This window comes from Apostichopus japonicus, chromosome 5 (assembly GCF_037975245.1).
Source record: "Apostichopus japonicus isolate 1M-3 chromosome 5, ASM3797524v1, whole genome shotgun sequence".
Classification (NCBI taxonomy): domain Eukaryota; kingdom Metazoa; phylum Echinodermata; class Holothuroidea; order Aspidochirotida; family Stichopodidae; genus Apostichopus; species Apostichopus japonicus.
In genome coordinates, this window is record NC_092565.1 from 15,734,371 (window position 1) to 15,752,991 (window position 18,621).

Sequence of the window (18,621 nt, forward strand, 5' to 3'; positions counted from 1 at the left end):
GCTCTTGCCTACCAGAATTACGTGAATTGGCCTATATGTCTATGTGTCGTTCTACTCTTGAATATGCAGCTCAGATTTGGGACCCTTATAAGGTCTCAAACCAAGATAAAATAGAAAAACTTCAAAGGAAGGCAGCACGCTTTGTACTCGTGATTTCCGTAGGCAATCCAGCGCGCGCGTCACTGAGATCTTGAAGAGGCTTTGAAATGGGAACCCCTCACAGAAAGAAGGAAAAGGGCCAGACTTATGCTCTTTTACCAAATTATTAATGGCCTAATTGCAGTCCCAAACGAGACTAATCCCTTCTTGAAACCAGGGAGGCGTGGCCGCTATACACAAATTCCACATAATCATCGTGCTTTTCAGTATAGTTTCTATCCTAGGACTATAAAAGACTGGAATACACAATCCTCGGCCGTTAAAGAGTGCCCTAGTCTTGAGGTGTTTAAGACAAGATTGCCCATCGCATTATTATTAGCACTGCTGAGCTGCGCAGCAACATCCTCGTTGTGATACCCGAGAGGGGTTTTAACGAGTATCTAACAGAAGCAGAAGCAGAATGAATATCGAACCCTTTTACCAATTATGAACAACGAACCTTTTTTTTCATTATGAATAACGAACCTTATGAACAAGGAACCTTCTTGCTCATTATGAATAACAAACCTTTATGAACAATGAAGCTTATGGATGATGACCCTTATGAACAATGAACCTTATGAATATAGAACCTTATGAATATCGGGCTGTCACCCACTGTGGTGTACCTTGTAATTGTCATATATTGTATCCGTAAAAAAATTAACAGAAAACGACACATTGTTTTAAGGGGCATCTTGTTTGTAAGTTCATGTGAAGGCTTCGACTCTTGGATTCCCAGACAGGGGTCTACCTCTGGACCTAGTAAATGATTTGACGTGTGACTCGACCTGAGTTGACTTGACTTGAGCCTTGACCCAAGAGTGACTCGTTAGTCGTTGCAACTGCTGGTTGGACAATTATATAGTGTATTGTTTAGACACTAACTACAGCCTACCAGGAGCAATCTCCTAGTTTCCTGACTGTTCCATCGGCAACTTTTCTCTTTCTCATGAATCCAAATATTTGCTCTCTTTATATTTACTCTAAATCGATCACTGATCTTGTGAGCAAAGCTGGCTTTTCTTCGCAAGTTCTCACCTTGGGAAAAATCTACGGTTACCGATTAATTGTGTATTTCCTTTCACAATGTATATATTCCTTTTGTATGTATGTATGTATGTATTCCTTTGTATGTATTCCTTTCACATTATGTATGTATGTATTCCTTTCATACATACATACATACATCCTTTCATACATAAATACATCCATACATACAATGTATGTATTCCTTTCACAATGTATATATTCACGTGATAAAACAAATAAATCAAATCAAATCAAATTGAACTTCAACATCCAGGGGCGGGATTTTAAGAAAGGAGAGATTTAGTCCTGAGGTCGTCGAATCCGTCTCCCATGTAGGGGGTCTGCGGTTGTGTTAATAAATACTTTTTTTGTGTGGGGTTGGAAAGAGAAGGGGCCCCTCCCTCCTGGTTTGGCGCCTGCAATCATTGTCTATTTCTTGACGTAAGGTTTACATCAATCATGGAGTTGTTTTGGAACATAACAAATCCTTGCATCAACTAGGCGGTGTGAAGCGTTATAGTTCCCGTAGTATAACTGAGCACCCGCCGCTATGCAGCTGTTCTGTGTATTGCACACCTAGAAATTGATAAGGATTGCACACCAGAAGTATGTAGTTCTGTATTATCCACAGCACACTCAGTGTGCGTTAATATGTTGTCTACGTGAGCTCTTGTAGCCTTCTCAACTTACTAAATGGAAACAATTTTGACAATAAGAAATGCCATATAGTTATTGCAGTGTGAAGTAATTCTGACAAAGTTACAACATTCAAGAAGGTTGTGAAGGCGATGTTCTGTTGATACCCTGAGAAGTTGTAAAAATCGAAGTGAGCCTCTTGACTGTCGATATTATTGTGTCATTACAACATACACAATGCAATCTACAGACCAAACGACAGGCGATTACCCGGCCTTTAGGTTAAACCAGCCAAGGTTTGATCAGGTAAATTATGATTTGGAAGTTTACTTCAATTTGAAGGCTCGCCTTTAGCTGCTCTCAAAGTAGCTCTGCCTACGCCTTCTAAGCTTATCGGTACAATTTTTAGTATATAGGCCTAGTATTAGTAAAAAAAATATAGTAGTGACTAGTGGGCCTAGGCTAATACTGAATATAAATGTACAAAGTAGGCTATAGATGTATTTAGGCCTAGGCCTTATCATGATTTTTCACTTTGCCCCGTATGCATATCAGCACCCTATTGTGGGCCCCAAATGTTTCTCTCATTTTGCTGTGCCACCCCCCCCCCCCCCCTACTTCCAAATCTGTGGTGATGCCATTTTACCACTTTTCACATATCCTACACTATTTGGTTTTTATTTCCAGGGGACATTTCTCGGACGCTATAGACATTTCTTGGACATTATTGATCCTCGAACCCTTTTCACAACAAAGGTAATTCTGGATCCAATTATTTTATGGAGTGTAGTAATATGTCTCTCATAAGTCCTAGCTAAAAGGTGTGAAGACTCGCGCATAAAGAAACGTCTCATGCCGGTAATCTGACCTAGTTTCAAATGAGGTGTAACAGAAGTGTTAGACCCCGCCATCGTTCCCAGAAAATACACACGCAGCTTGCTACCATAGGTAATTAGACACTAGTGTACAGTCAGTACATGCAGCTGTGGTCAATACCCACAGCACACTGTACAAACGATACAGCGATATGGACATCTCACGTACAGCTAAAGATAATAATGTATCATGTTTCATGACTGTCTGCATTTTGTATCGACAAGCAAAAACGTCACTGGCAAGCAACGGAAAGTTAACTTTTACAGAGTGCGGCACGCGGTTTGGGGCGAGTCTTCAATGCCTTAACTTTAAGTGGTTGCTCAGATAGCAACCTGAGTCCTGGTTATAGAAATGTTGAGATGAAAAGCAAGGAGGAACAAACAAAAGTGTTGGCTACGTACCCCATCTTAGCTAGATAAAAGTATTGTAAAGGAAGCATTAACAGATCTATCACTTCCTTCTACTTGACTGTGCATGACTACCAAGAAGATGATAATCATTTTCACATGCATAGGAAGAGATGAAAGAGGGATTGGCAAAGGTGGGGAGGGGATGGGGGGGGTTTGAGGGGAAGGAGTAATAAAGTTGAAAAAAATAATGATAAATGGATAGATATTATTATATATCCTTTGATATGAAGTATTCTTGTAGGAAAATATATTTATGTGTGTATGCCTATTGGTAGAATCAGCAAGTTTGTTATTTTTTTAGCGATTAGTCAAGGTACCAGGAACCAAGAATTAATCTCCTTTTTGATGGTTGAAGAAACTATTCATAAAATGATTTTCCATATTTTCCTGAATATATATTTTTAGAAACAATTGGAGGATGCAATTAAACTTCTGGATGACTTCAAATCTGGAACAAGATCAGAAAATGTCTCTAACAAGGAACTATGGGAAGCTCAGAAGATAAAGCAGGTAAGAAAAGTAATTGGTACTTATAATGTCAAGATACATTGCTTATCAACAACTGTATTTGTCGCCCTCTATACCTCCCCCCCCCCAACGTCTGCCATCCTTAGTGCAAAGGCTGACAAGTAAAAGTTACGGCATTTGTCTGAGAATTTCTAACAAAACTTTATGGTGTGGATTATGGATGGTGGATGTAGATGGTGATGGCATGTGTGTGTATGTGACACTTGCTTATAAACATGGTAACTCAAATAGGTAATTGTGGATTTACTTCATACTTGGTATTTGGATCTGTCTTATTAAGTACAATAATGCTATTGTTTTCTATGAAGAATTCAGTGGTCATTTGGGGTCAAGGTCAAATCAGAAACTTTAAATAAACAAAGAAAGTACATCTTTGTTGAACTGCATACTTGGTATGCAGATTCGGCTTGTTGAGTACAAGAACCCTATTGAAATTGATGGAGGTCAAAGGTAATTTGCGGTCAACATTTTATCTCGTTAAAGCGATCTTGTAAACACGATAACACAAGAAGTACTGTACATCTTTCTTGAACTTCATACGTAGTATGTACTGTAGATCTATCTTGATGAGTGCAAGAATCCTATTGAAATTAGTAGAGGTCAAAGGTTACATGAGGTCAACAGGCAACAAAGTCTGAAAAACCGTTTGCAAATGATAACTCCAAATCAATGCTACAATTAATCTGTGAATTCTAGGATGCTATGATTGTCTCTTGGTGGCAAGGAATCATAAAGCTAACTGGCTTTCTGATTATTATTGAAGGTTTTCTTATTAGGTATTTAGACAGAGAGAGAGAGAGATAGAGATGGGGAGATAGATGTTTAGTTGCAGTATGTATGATTTCAAGAATAGCTAAACATGCATAGCATAGTACAGAAAACCACTTTGAACGGTCTTCGTCTTCGTTTTCGTTACGGTGACACATCCGCAAAAAGGAACAATATCTCACCACACACACGTTAAGAGAGTAATTAGTTAAATCTGACCCGAGATATGCTGACAGGATTCACAGAACCACTGGAACTACTAATGAGGTCTGAAGGCAGACTATTCCAATCCGGTCTTGCAGCATTACATGTAAATACCTAAATGGAAATGCTTGTTCCAACTGGTTGATGTTGCACAGTATATTACTGGTTTTAGTAAGCACGATTCAGTTAATTGGTTGTTTCTATGAAAGTGGAGAAGATAATTGCTTGTGAATTTTGGATCTACAAGAGCTGCTGGACTTGAGGCAACATGGTATTGAGGCAACATGAGTAATTAGTCTTTCAGCTTGATTTACTATTCTGTTGGTTCAATTCCCCTCCCAAAACTCTAAAATGTAGGAAACCATACTACATGTTCTATGTACACTGCAGTAGTAGGACATAGTTTGTGTGATAGTTTGACCATATAAAATATTTATCTTTGTCTCTTCGAAGGCGATAATTCATCCAGACACCGGGAAGAAGATCTTCATGCCTTTCCGTATGTCTGGTAAGTGTTGCGAAGGATTCCCCATTCATTTTGTAAAAGTCTGAGCACTCCATATAGAGCCAATATTAACAGAGACAAATTGATCACCATCATAGATCAACTATTAGGAAACTTAAGAAACAAGCAGTTTGTAAAATATTGTTTGCCATTCGATGCTTTGTGCTTGTCTTTTAATTGTCATCAAAGGAACAATATGAAGCTAGCAGATTGATGCGGTATGACATGCAGTAAGATAATATATTGCTTTCTGGTTTGTTTATAAGACAGGCTGGTGTCTGCATGGATCATCAGATTGTATGCAGTATGATAACACATTGCTTTCTGGTTTGTTTATAAGACGGGCTGGTGTCTGCATGGATCATCAGATTGTATGCAGTATGATGATACATTGCTTTCTGGTTTGTTTGTAAGACAGGCTGGTGTCTGCATGGATCATCAGATTGTATGCAGTATGATGATACATTGCTTTCTGGTTTGTTTGTAAGACAGGCTGGTGTCTGCATGTATTGTATGCTGTATGATATTACATTGCTTTCTGGTTTGTTTGTAAGACAGGCTGGTGTCTGCATGTATTGTATGCTGTATGATATTACATTGCTTTCTGGTTTGTTTGTAAGACAGGCTGGTGTCTGCATGTATTGTATGCTGTATGATATTACATTGCTTTCTGGTTTGTTTGTAAGACAGGCTGGTGTCTGCATGTATTGTATGCTGTATGATAATACATTGCTTTCTGGTTTGTTTGTAAGACAGGCTGGTGTCTGCATGAATCATCAGATTGTATGCAGTATGATGATACATTGCTTTCTGGTTTGTTTGTAAGACAGGCTGGTGCCTGCATGTATTGTATGCTGTATGATAATACATTGCTTTCTGGTTTGTTTATAAGACAGGCTGGTGTCTGCATGTATTGTATGCTGTATGATAATACATTGCTTTCTGGTTTGTTTGTTAGACAGGCTGGTGTCTGCATGGATCATCAGTAATGCTGAGGGATCACAACCCGCTTCACTTTATAAGATTTATTTACTTACTGTTGTGATTTTTTATATCTGAAAGTTACCAGATGTCCGGCTAGCTGATTGGAAGACATTCTCTATCAGTATAGGAACTGGGTTGCAATGCATGAGAAATACTTTGGCAATCGCAAAAGATTTATAACTTACGAATTTGCAATTATGCGCAATGATCAAAATTTGCTAGGACTTAATCTTGCACTGCAGAAAAAACATATTACTGACAAGTTAACGCATGAATCTGACCGGAGCAGGTGTTTGCCGATTTTAACACAGCACAGAGCTAGTGTAGCATTGTGAGAACCTGTACTTTTGCGATATTTGCTGACAAACTGCTTTAGTGTTGTTTTGATAGGTTAGGATATTATTCAAAAGCAGTTTATGTGTAGTGCTAGTTAGAAGTCGAGTAAGTTAGGTTTTGAGCGTGATTAATCGAACTTCCAAAGTGTTATCGCGACTACTGGCGCTTAATCGATTACGACTATCAGCACTACTGTACAGTAGTCCAAGGTATTACTTAAAGGAAAAAAGTATCTCATTTTGAGAAACAAAGAATTTAATGCAAGCCAGCAACTATCCATATCAAGTGAACAATATAAATCTCAGATATGAATTTATTATAATTATACCACCTTCTTTGAGTCATCCATATTTTGCTGAACCGTTCATACATCTTTCAACTTGTTTACTTCCTAACTCTGGGAGTCCTGGTAACAATTAATCATTCCCATATATATTAGTTCCAATTCCCTCTTTGATCTCTTGTTTATTCCTCAGGTTATGTCCCTTTTGGAACACCCACAGTGGTTGGATTACTGCTTCCAAACCAAACATTAGGTACTACTATATTTTGGCAGGTAGGTCCATTATATCAGCTCCCTAGAGTCTACAGTAGCAACAAGTTTGACTTGATTCAATCTACTGCAAAATATTCATGAATATTACTTGAGGTTGCCTAAAGCCATCGAATGGTTTGAAAAAACAACCTTTGACACTTTTGCTGAATGAGAATCTAATTGCTTCTGGTATACATGTTATCCTTGTCATGTCTGACTGGTGACATCAGAATATCCATGTCATGGCTGCAGCACTATTAGGGTTCCATATATGTATTGATATAGTTTCACATATTTGCCAGATTATATCACCTGTTGGGCATCTTCAAAGACACATTTCTGATGAGGAAGAGACCCAAACACTACTACTAGCTTTCTGCCCTCTCAACCCCTACCCCACGTTATGGAAGCTTCTGGTACTACGGACCACCATTCTAATGTTTACATAGAATCTGATAGTTTAGCATATATGTAAAGATCATAAGGGCTTTAACAGAATCATACGGTTTTAAGGTATGGAATTACATTCCCTAGTTTTTGCATAATTAGCTGTGATTTTAACTGCATTTTTGTAGCATGGTTTTAGAGTATAACTCATCTTAAGCGGTACGCATGAAACTCTGAATGATCCCTTGTCATCTCGATAGTACACTCAATATATCACAGCCTGGATAAAATTTCAAACAATTTGAAAGAAGGGAGTAATTCATATCTGTCCGAAGCACATTATTCCTTATAATACTAGGGCTATATGTCAGGTTTTCAATAGGAGCGGGTGTAGGGGGTGGGGTGGGGTGGTTGGAAGAATGCCCATTGGAACTCCTGAATTATAATGAGCTGATGATATCTTTGGTTGATATTAAGTGGCAAGCTTGAGTGTTATTACTTCTGTCTGGTACTTACATTATCTATGATATTTTTCCTACAGTGGTTGAACCAGAGTCACAATGCTTGTGTCAACTTTTCAAACAGAAATGCGACTAAGGTAATACAAACTTTCAACTTCTCTTGTTTACTTATTATTAGCGAGTATAACGATACATTAGCTTTATTATTTCTATCCGTTATTTAACTCAAGGGAATGGAGAGAGATTTTCAGGTTAGGTAAACTTGCAAAACCATTTAGTGATCCAACTATTTTGCAGCAAAAACCAAAGTAAAGAGAATTTTGTTTTTGAAAGTGGAGGCAGTGCCGAAGTGAAAGCAGAACTAGAGTTTTTGCATCTGCATACAAAGCCACATTTGCAGCCTTGAATTTTGTGAGAGGGTGGTCGTTACAATTATGTAAACAGCTGGAGTTTCCTTCCTTATCCTTAGTATAAAACAATGTTATCAACTCTCTGAAATGGCAACATAAGATTGCTTGATAGGGCAGTTGAAATGCATTTCCAGTTGGTGTTGCCAAGAGCCCCTCATCTATCAAAGTAGAAGGGTGTCCACTTACACTTATCTTTTCTGAAAGTCTCAGTTACTTTATTGTTTGATAGCATTGTCACTTTCCAAGTTTTGACATTGAAATTAAAGCATGTACTGTAGTCGTCTTTATGGTTTAACGGAGGGGGGAATGGATGTTTGACAAATACTTATTTGGGTCTTGTAAGATATCATTTTGAAGAAAGTGTGGGGGGAGGGAGGTTGGGGTAGAGAGGTTTGGTTCTCAATGTTGTAGTTGATTTTTTAAAAGGGAAGGGCAAGGAGCAAAGGACTACCTGTTTTATGAAACTGTACTTTTGAATGTTTACTTTCTCATGCAACTTGCCTCTTTATTCCTCAAAGGAGACACCACCAAGCAGGTTTTTGCTGGGCTATGTTGGAGCTGTCTCATCAGCTTGTAGTATAGCAGTAAGTAGTTTAATACCATTTAAAATATGCTCAAAGAAATGTACTTTGTCATAGGTATATATAGTTGGTAGGAAGCTTAATATCAGGTTTTGCCAATCATCATAGTTAATATCATTTATGCTGTGGTATAGTTTGGTTTCACTTTCTAATAGATGTCGATATTATTTTCTCCCTATTTGTTAATACCTAGCTTTAACTTGCTTTGTAGCTCTTAATTTGTGGCTGACTGAAATCTGAAAGTTTTCCAACATTTTTTTTTATTATTTGCAAACCTACTGTACCTTTGTATGACAGAATGAGGAATATACACTTAATATTCATATTTTGTGACAAGCTGTTTACAGCCATGGTTAAAAGATTTACGTTAGATTTCCATCCCACACCAAACAGAGCTATTGGTAGCGCAGTTTTGTGCAGAGGCAGGTAAAACTAATATCACATGAATTTGTCTAAACATAAACCAAGAAATTATATAGTGATCTACCTTCTTAATTTTCTTCGTCATGAACTGGTTAAATTTTTTTTGCAGGTTGGATTAAACGTCTTGATTAACAAATCCAGTGCCTTAGGACCGACAGGACAGTTGGTCAAGCGATTTGTGCCTTTTCCCGCTGTGGGTAAGAAAAACGTTGATGGTCTCCATTAAAATTGATCTGCTACAACAGGGTGTGCACAGAGAAAAGATCAATACAGTAATACCTATTATTTTCACATAAAGACGCTCTATGCATAAAAAGTATGCATTGTTTTCCCTTTGAAAGAAACACTTGCATCAGTAGAGTTACAAGCTACTACTTTGGTCCCTTTTGGAGAAAATCTACAAATGCCATGAAAACAGTTTATCAAGCTGTGTTCAATTGTAAGATAAACAAAACAACCGGTTTATAAGTATGGTTAGTTTAGATGATGCGGTTGAAATCTTGATGCTTCGATCTATTTTGCAATTGAAATGTTTGGACTTATTTGTAACCATGAGAATGTGAATTTTTGTTCCTCTTAGAAATTGCAAAATGTTATCTTTAAATGGATGACTATAGTGTTGTCATAATATCGGAGTTTATACAACACCTAATTGTATTCTGGTCATTTGATTGGTCAATTGCTCGTTGATTGCATGCAAAATCCGCTCTATTCCACTCTATGAAATAGAACCATGGGTTATACTTTTTTGGTAGCACTTTTTTTCAATGGTAAGAGAGCAGAGAAACCTGTCTGTTCAAAACAATCTGTTGCATGAGTGTATTTTACCCATCTTAATATAATATGTTGTATAAAACAAATAATGAATGGTTTCCATTCGTGCAATAGTGCAAATATTTCATTCGTTGAAAGATGTAATTTGTTCCATTCAACTCCGCTGCGCCTCGTTGAATGGAACATTCCATCTTTCAACTCATGAAATATTTGCACTATTGCACGAATGGAAACCATTCATTATTTGTATAATATTTTATGATAGAGAGGAATAAACAAAAATGTCTTTCTTTCTTTTCATACAGCATTAGCAAACATTTGTAATGTCACCCTTATGAGGTACACTGAGTTATGGGAAGGCATCGAGGTAACAGACAGTAAAGGTAATGTCTTGGGAACTTCCAAAATTGCTGCTAAATCAGTAAGTTGTTTGATATTTTATCTTCTATTTAAGCAATTCCTTTAATCCATATAAAATACTTCACCCCTTTAATGGTATTCCACAGTGATTTATAATATCAGAAAACAGTCCATTCATGACTCTCCAAATTGCATGAGATGAACAGAGATCTACCACATCTAAATGGGATATGCATTGGATGGTCTTGTATTGATTAATGTTAATTAGTATTTAGTTCTTTGCAGTTCTTAAATTTTTGACGTTTCCCAGTTATCTGATCTAATGTAATATGAATAATACAGAACATTGCTTACTAGACCAAGTTTGGCATCTTTGAGACTCTTTGCGATATCTCAAACAAGGGATGATTAATGAGTTTGACAGATCAGCAGAATATCAGCAGAAAGAAAAACTCTTTGCTAACGTCAACATTGTCGAGTAGTTATATAGTGCCATCACATACTTGGAATAGTTTATGTTTATATGCAAATGACCCTTTTTTAATGTTATTTTTGGCAGAGATACGTTTACCAAGCTTTCATTTATCTTAAAGCAGCATGCGTTTGGTTTTCAAAGATAGCAGTCCATTAAATTTTACAGTTAGGTTGAACCTAGGTCCAACACTGCAATAAATTTCAATGGTTGCTTATGAGAGATTTCCATCATTACCAAATTCATCTCATAAGTCTGTGAAGATGGTGGCTGTGTATAGATGTATCACATTGGACTTGTCTGTTATACCATACCATGAGAAACAAAACGTGTAAATATTGCTTAGTTTCTTCATCTTGAGCATTAAAAAAGTGTCCTTTAGTTGTAATCTCATATTGAATAAAAATAAAATTATTATTGTCAATTCACCAGGCTTTGGTAGAAACTGCCATGACCAGGGTTGTATTACCTGCACCAGTGTTGTTATTGCCTCCCATCATTATGACATTCATCGAAAACAGGTAAGTCCCTATATTGTGAATTTAAACGTTAAAGTAAACAAGCTACGAACAGAAACTCGATAGAAATGGTTAAAGTCCTCATATTAGAATTTGTTTTCTTAATTACGCACGGTTCTGGTGATTTAAACACAGAATCGAAAAAGTGTTTAGGATAAATTTACTTTATCTTATTGCCATTTAAAGTTGCTTTTCTCCGATTTACAGGACCAAATTTCTTAAGAAGTTTCCTAGAATGCATTTTCCACTCCAAGTGATAGTTTGTACGGCATCATTTGCGTTTGCCTTGCCTCTGGCAATCAGCTTATTTCCACAGACTGCCCAGGTTTGTTTATCATTCTATTTTAATCTTTGCTGAGTTTTGGATTATGGTTATGATGTGTTTGTATGTATGTGATGCCTTGGTTTGTGTACATGATAACTAAAAAGTTACATGATGGTAATGTGGTTTGTGTACATGATAACTAAAAAGTTACATGATGGTCATGTGGTTTGTGTACATGATAACTAAAAAGTTACATGATGGTCATGTGGTTTGTGTACATGATCACTTAAAAGTTACATCATGGTCATATGGATCCCCCCCCCCCCATCCTACAATCCTATTGTTTTCTATGGTGGTGGAATGTCATTCAAGATCAGCATCTATCGATGTCTGAAACCATTGCTACCATGGTAAATGCTATTAAAGTAAAGTTTGGGTGAATTTTTGAACTTGCTGTGTGGCTGTACCTTAAAGAGTGCATTGTTTCTTATGAAGGTCATTTTGAGATAATAAAATAAATCTGGAAACCTTAAAGCACAGAACTCCAAAGTAAGGCTTAGATGAATGTCACCTTAGTGCATTTTGATAACAAGAATCTTTTTGTTGTTATAAAATGTCCTTTGAGGTAGACAAAATTCAATAGCCTGAACTCTGAAAGCCTTTTCAAGCCAACCATTGAAAAGGTAAAGCTTGGTTAAACAATTGTTTCAAAGATCCACCATAGTGAATGCACCCTATTGATTTCTATGGGAGCTCAAAGGTCATTTGGGTTCTGCAGAGGTCAAAGTCTGAAAAAGCATGCTTACTTTGAAATTAATTCATGAATAAATTTGATACATGATTTGTAGGTTCACATTTGTGCAAGAATGTTACTGATCACTTAGTATTGGTCAAGCTTGAAAATATTCTGTGCAGTGGTACTATGGAATGTTCTCATATCAGATTTGGCAAGAAATCACTAACAGGCTGGTTGTCTTATGAACAAGTGTTGCTTCATAACCTTTCGTAAAGATAGTAAATAAGTTAAGAAAGCAGAGACAATTTCAATTCAATTGCTATGGTGATGTCACTTATTCTGATATTGCCAAGTAACATTCATCAAACTCACCAAACTAAAATCTAATTCTAAAAATAACACATGCTAAAATGGATCAAGTTTTCACCATAGAGATGAATAATCTCCTCACAGCAAATATGTTTTTAAACATCTTGCTTGTTTTCTTTCTTTTGGGGGGGGGGGGCTATACTCTATCCCTGAAAATGTAAATAACTAGTAAATTTTGTTGTTTATCCCTTTTATAGATGAAAATAACAGAATTAGAGCCTGAGATTCAAGCAGCTACCGATGAAGAAATGGTTCACTACAACAAAGGGTTATAGAAAATGTGCCTTTATATATATTGTACTGCATAATCAATGGATTCCAACTCACCTCATGAAGTATTCCATATGCAAATCATGCATATTCATTAACATATTATAAGGGTTATTAATATTCATGTATTTAAATTCCTTCAAAATAGTACTCTCACATCGTGTGTGAAGTGATTATAGTAAATAAGAGTTTGAATGAAAACTTGTTAGTTTTTATACTGTTGTGTATCTACTCTTTAATATTTTATACATTTGTTTTAATTCTCCGAATGAAACATGCTATTATTTATCTAATTGAATTTATATTAAAATACCGAACACATTTTGCATTGGTTTAAGCCAAACAAAATTCCATCTTTTTCATTTGCTAAAGCTACCTTTTATAATGGAAAGGATATTTTTTAACTTACTTTGAAAAAATTGCAAGTTTGCATATGAAGATAATTAATTGTTCTCTGAAGGTAATCAAAATTGTAATACAAGTGCTGCATTGACAACATTTGCTGAATATACTATTATGGTAAAGAGGAGCTCATGTTACAAAACAATGACTAACATTTCATAAGATACCAGGTGCGTAGCCAAGGGGGGGCGAAGGGGGCAGCTGCCCCCCCCTTGAGCATATTTTTAAAATATTTTTAAGATATCGCTAGTATTTTCAAAAGAGAAAATGCTAAGATGCAACTTACAAGGCCTGGGAAGTGCCATTTCCAGCGATCTGGGAGGCATTTTTAGCCAAAATATTCTTGTACGCTTCGCGCCAACTTATGGTGGCGCTACGCTTAGATAGTTTGCAATGCCGTATCTACAGTTTCGCCCCTCCCTTGACAAATTCCTGGCTACGCGCCTGTAAGATACACGGAAAAGGTTCATCTCTGAAAAAGCACTTCAGCATTATTAGAAGCAATATTAAACATCCAAGGAATGTAGATTCTTCATAGTAAAATTTCAATTGACTGATAGTCCTCGTTTCTATGATATTGTTGGCGGTCAAAGTTCAGTTGAGGTCAACAGAAGTCAAAAGCTCCAACAGAAAAGCATTATTGAACTCTGTTCTTGGAGAAGGCATTTACTATGAGATTTCTTGTTGTTGCTATTTTCAGTTTTTAGAGGGTATGGAAGTAATGATTATCTCAGAAAGTCAGAAAGTGTTTTTTTTTTTATAGTATTCAAGATTTATTTTTATATAAATGAGTAGATATAAAAAAAAAAGATTGATATTAGAAAAAGTGGGAAACTACTTCAATTAGCATATAGTGGTATCATGTATGATGATAAAATTTAACTTAATATACAACAGGATGAACAATACAAAGAAAGCACTTGACATAAAATCTAAGTATTAATGCTGGAGTAAGAGTCATCTATAAATTTATTTACAAATTTATACAAGTTCTTGACAGTTTCATTAGAATGGGCAGAGAAAGTGTAATGTATCAAAATTTATTATAAAATAAATGAGTACAGTATAGTTGGCATTGTTTCTGGTGCTTAATTGTGTGAGAATATTGCTGGACTTCTTCAATTATCATAGAAGTCTTTCATAGTAGTTAATAGCTCTATTTTTGAATGCAAGCTACATTACTTATAAACGAAAGGAAAAGTATGCAATTAGCTGGTAGTTAGCGCAACCATCCTATAGTCAAGTGTCGATGTCTTCCTGGATTTAGATTTTATAGAGCTGAGACTTCTCTTGTAGTTTTAATGCATCACTGAAAATAAATCAATTCACTTTTGTGCTGAAATTTTTTTGACATGTTGCCAGATGACTATAGCTGTAAAACGCCACTAGTTTATTGCTTATTCTGCCATGATGCTTTAGGGTGCAAGTTTTGGTTGCATGAAGATTAAACAGAGAGCTTTTCACAATGGAATTACTATCTTTGTCTTTTCTATGATAATAAAACTGCATTATAATTTGAGTTAAGAAAATGCATTGTTTCATGAAATAACAGCTATGAAAAATTCTTCCCAAAATGTATTTATCAAATGGTAATTGGATGAGTGCCATTGATGATTGATCAGATTTCTCCCAAGAACAGTCACTTTTGAGCAAATTTTAATAAAGGCTTTTGAAATCAGTTGTTCATGGTGGCGATGTTATAAAACTAAATTATTTGAAATGCTTGTGCAATTTCTTGCAATAGCCTCGATCCTCATTAGCTAGCCTTTGAGCATACCGTCAAAAAAAGTCAGGATCGAACCTTGTCCAGACCAATGTGCTGCATGTTTAGGTTGTGCTAGCTTATACGCTACAGTGTGTACAGAACTCCGTTTGTTTTGTTCATGTAAGGTAGGTCAGGCATACATACTGACACATTGTCAAAAAGAGAGGTTGGAGTCTAACCTCTCTTTGTGGGACTTGTAGCAAAGGAGTTTGTCTCGGTAAATGACAGACGGCAAAGGGTTTTTTGGAAAATTGAGTGAATAGGGAGCAATATAGGGGCCTCTAATTTTTCAAAATTTTTCCAAACGGGACGACGGGATGCCCCCTCCCCTTTTGGAAATTTTTAAGACCCCTCCCCCAGGATGGCGACCACAACCCATCAGGCCCCCCCCCCCCCGAAAAAAAATACCTTCCTACGCCAGTGCTGTTGCATAGTAATACTGTTGAACCTCTCATGTCGACATTTTCGGTTAGTAACTACACTGTGTGTGTTTATGAAAGAGATTGGTGGAAGGGCCATCAGCAATGATGGAACTTGTACCTCTTCCAGTTGCAAGCATTTTGTGCAACATAAACATCCAAGCCACAAAGTGTAAACTACAGGCATTGAAATGATCACAAATCTGGATTGCTTTAAATAAACTAAATTTGTGATGAAATTTACCGTTTGAAATTGTAGTTGTAAACAATAACAGCTTACACTCAACCCTCTGCTACAAACGGAAGGTCAAACGTAGTGTGAACTTGAGATTATTTACGTTTTACAAGACCTGCCAGGCTGGGATTTTTATACCGGAACGGAATCTAAATCCGGGAGATTCCCGGGAAGACGTTCAATGGCTGCTTCCGGCCTTTTCTGGATCAAGTTGACCATCAAATGTGGATGAACAATTAAAGCCTAAAGGAGGGTAAACCTGCCAGACATGTGGAATGAACGTTGAATCAACACTGGACATGGGCTTGGCTATTTTGTGTCATGTCTTGGGAATGCTTTATCTATCACGGCTACGTTTTCTTTTAGATTTACGCATAGAAATTGATTAGGATTTCTATGGATTTACGTCAACTAGTACTAGCCTACCATAAAACTAAGTTTACATACATACTTGTAATACTACTACTAGATTAAACCTAGGTTATGTCTAACCACAGCCTTGTGTAGGCATGGCTCTGAATCTGTCGCTTATTAATTTATGTTACTTGTAAGCATAACTAAGATTAGGTTAGCTCTGAACCACAGGCAACTCTAGTCTTATAGCTTAGTAAACTACTGTTAGTAGTACTGCAGGCTAATTCATGATAATAATAATCAGTATAGATATTTTTACGACCCATAGCATAAGCGACTTCAATTGTGGGAGAAGCCTGCAAGGGCTTATGGATTACAACTTACATGTCGGGTGGCTTCCAATTCAACATTTTTTAACTCAGATTTGGAATATTTTCAATTTAGAAAGTCATTTCAGATGGGAAAACCGTAGATTGCTCTTGGATGAAAAAACCCACTTTACTATGACCCGGCCGGGTATTGAACCCGGAACCTCCCGATTGCTAAGCCTCATAACTTCAATTTCCACCACCTTTATTCCCTTGGCTACAGCACGGGTTGTAGGCTTGGGGAAAGAAGACTTGGAATAGCCGAGCATAACAGCCAACTAATCAATTTCCCTATATCATGACACATGGTATTGGAATGTGGATCTCATCATTGGGGGGGGGGATAGGCCTTGGCAATGTGTAATTTATTTGTATCATTTAGGTAATGTTAAACACCATAGTAACCTAACCTAAGGCTATAGCTTGGCAGGTCTAATTAAATATTAGCACGCATGCAGATTATAAATTTGTCAAGGACTGTCATACCTAATACTATTAAATTAAGAGAGGCATATCTGGATTGAGTATAATTTATAAAACTATGGATTAACATTAACAATTGTGCCTGGACTGTGGAGCCCACATTGTCATCAAAATTGCCTTAAAGGTGTGCTGTTATAGAAATTTAACTAACATATTATAAAGATGAGAAGGCTATATATCTTGAACACTAGAATATCTGATGAAAGTACATGACTTTTATTCTTCATTTTTGTAATGTTTGTTAGACATAACATATATCATCAACACTAAAAGCATAGGCGTAGGAGCCTAATTTGATTTGGGGGGGCTGTAACGGCTTGCCCGAAAAATATAACCAAATATTTTATCGCGCTCCGCGCGCGCTCAACATCTTAATGTGCATATCATAGGCATTCATTGGTTATTACATCACATGCAAATAACGTATAAATGCCTATATGATATGCACATTAAGATGTTGAAAAAAATTGTAAAACACACTGCAGATTTTTCTTCTTTCAGTAGGTGCCCGAAAAATTCTCAGCATATTGCACGAATTGCCACCAAAAAAATTGACAAACACATTGCAAATTATTCTGCTTTCAGTAGGTGCCCGAAAAATTCTCAGCATATTGCCCGAATTTTCACCAAAAAAATTGAAAAACACACTGCAAATTTTTCTTCTTTCAGTAGGTGCCCGAAAAATTCTCAGCATATTGCCCGAATTGTCACCAAAATTTTTGGTTGGGGGGGCTGCAACCCCCCCAGCCCCCTCGCCTCCTACGCCTATGACTAAAAGTGTGTCTTTAGCCTATAATAATTATGTCATGTTTGGCCACACTCTACAGGGTCAAAAGACTTGTAGTAAGAGTACAGCAACATCAGTATTACTTATAGTACAAGTAGAATTATACCCTTGGTATGAGTACAAGCACAATTGAGGCTGTACGCAAGAGTATGAGTGGAAAATATTGGATTGGTTCCTAGACAACTATTGAAAATATCCCGCGTGTGAGAACGAGTACAAATCCACAATCACAGCTGACTATGCTAGAATTACATTGTATGGACTCGCAACATGTCTGGGGTTAATTGTCACCACTATAGTAACCAATCAACAATGAGATCATGAGCATGTGTAGACCTATTTATAGAGGCCGTACCGTCCTCTCTCTGTTGTCTGGAAGTAATACTCTTAATTTCAAACTGGGAAATTTACTGTTAATTTCAAACTGGGAAATTTTATGTCCTGCATTGATGTATAGATGCCTTGGACATCAATCATATCTTGAAGCAGCATTTTAAGTTGAGCTTGATCAATTTTTCCATGCTATGATTTAATAATGAAATCTCACAATATAGAAGGTTGCTACACTTGACTAAGATTTTGAATAATACTTAAAAGGGCGTGCATAGATCAGTATTTGCCCCAAAGTTTAACATGATGCAATTTGCTTAAAGTTTTGAAATTGTGAGGCAGGGTTTTTGATGATCTTATGTCAGGTTAGCGTGGGAGCCTTACACAAGATTGTTCTGCCGACAAAGGGTTAAGACCTAAATATAGAGCATTCAAGAAACAGTGCAGGAGACCAATCGGATACTTTTCTTCTACAGGTGGTAAACTTTATTGAAGTGTTT

General features: G+C 36.7%; 2 protein-coding genes across 2 annotated transcripts in view; both read left to right on the top strand.

The window, feature by feature from the left end:
• The first annotated feature begins 1,558 nt into the window (after positions 1-1,558).
• On the top strand, positions 1,559-14,851 carry LOC139967824 (sideroflexin-5-like). The gene is made up of 12 exons (XM_071971938.1): positions 1,559-2,112; positions 2,494-2,562; positions 3,498-3,602; positions 5,046-5,100; positions 6,894-6,973; positions 7,881-7,937; positions 8,729-8,794; positions 9,324-9,411; positions 10,294-10,409; positions 11,253-11,341; positions 11,546-11,663; positions 12,906-14,851. The coding sequence occupies exons 1-12, from the start codon at positions 2,044-2,046 to the stop codon at positions 12,981-12,983; spliced, it is 990 nt and encodes a 329-aa protein (XP_071828039.1). The 5' UTR covers positions 1,559-2,043; the 3' UTR covers positions 12,984-14,851.
• An 887-nt stretch (positions 14,852-15,738) lies between these two features.
• LOC139967821 (solute carrier family 28 member 3-like) overlaps positions 15,739-18,621 on the top strand; it is a 34,104-nt gene continuing 31,221 nt past the window's right edge. Inside the window, exon 1 of the mRNA XM_071971929.1 lies at positions 15,739-16,052. The gene's annotated coding sequence lies outside the window, so the exon portion shown is untranslated. The remainder of the gene's footprint in view (positions 16,053-18,621) is intronic.

What these genes read in the sequence shown, in the direction of transcription:
- LOC139967824 (XM_071971938.1), top strand. Translation starts at nt 2,044, where the DNA reads ATGCAATCTACAGACCAAACGACAGGCGATTACCCGGCCTTTAGGTTA. An exon ending in ACCAGCCAAGGTTTGATCAG is followed by an intron (nt 2,113 to 2,493) that starts GTAAATTATGAT and finishes TTTTATTTCCAG; the next exon opens with GGGACATTTCTCGGACGCTA. An exon ending in TATTTCCACAGACTGCCCAG is followed by an intron (nt 11,664 to 12,905) that starts GTTTGTTTATCA and finishes TCCCTTTTATAG; the next exon opens with ATGAAAATAACAGAATTAGA.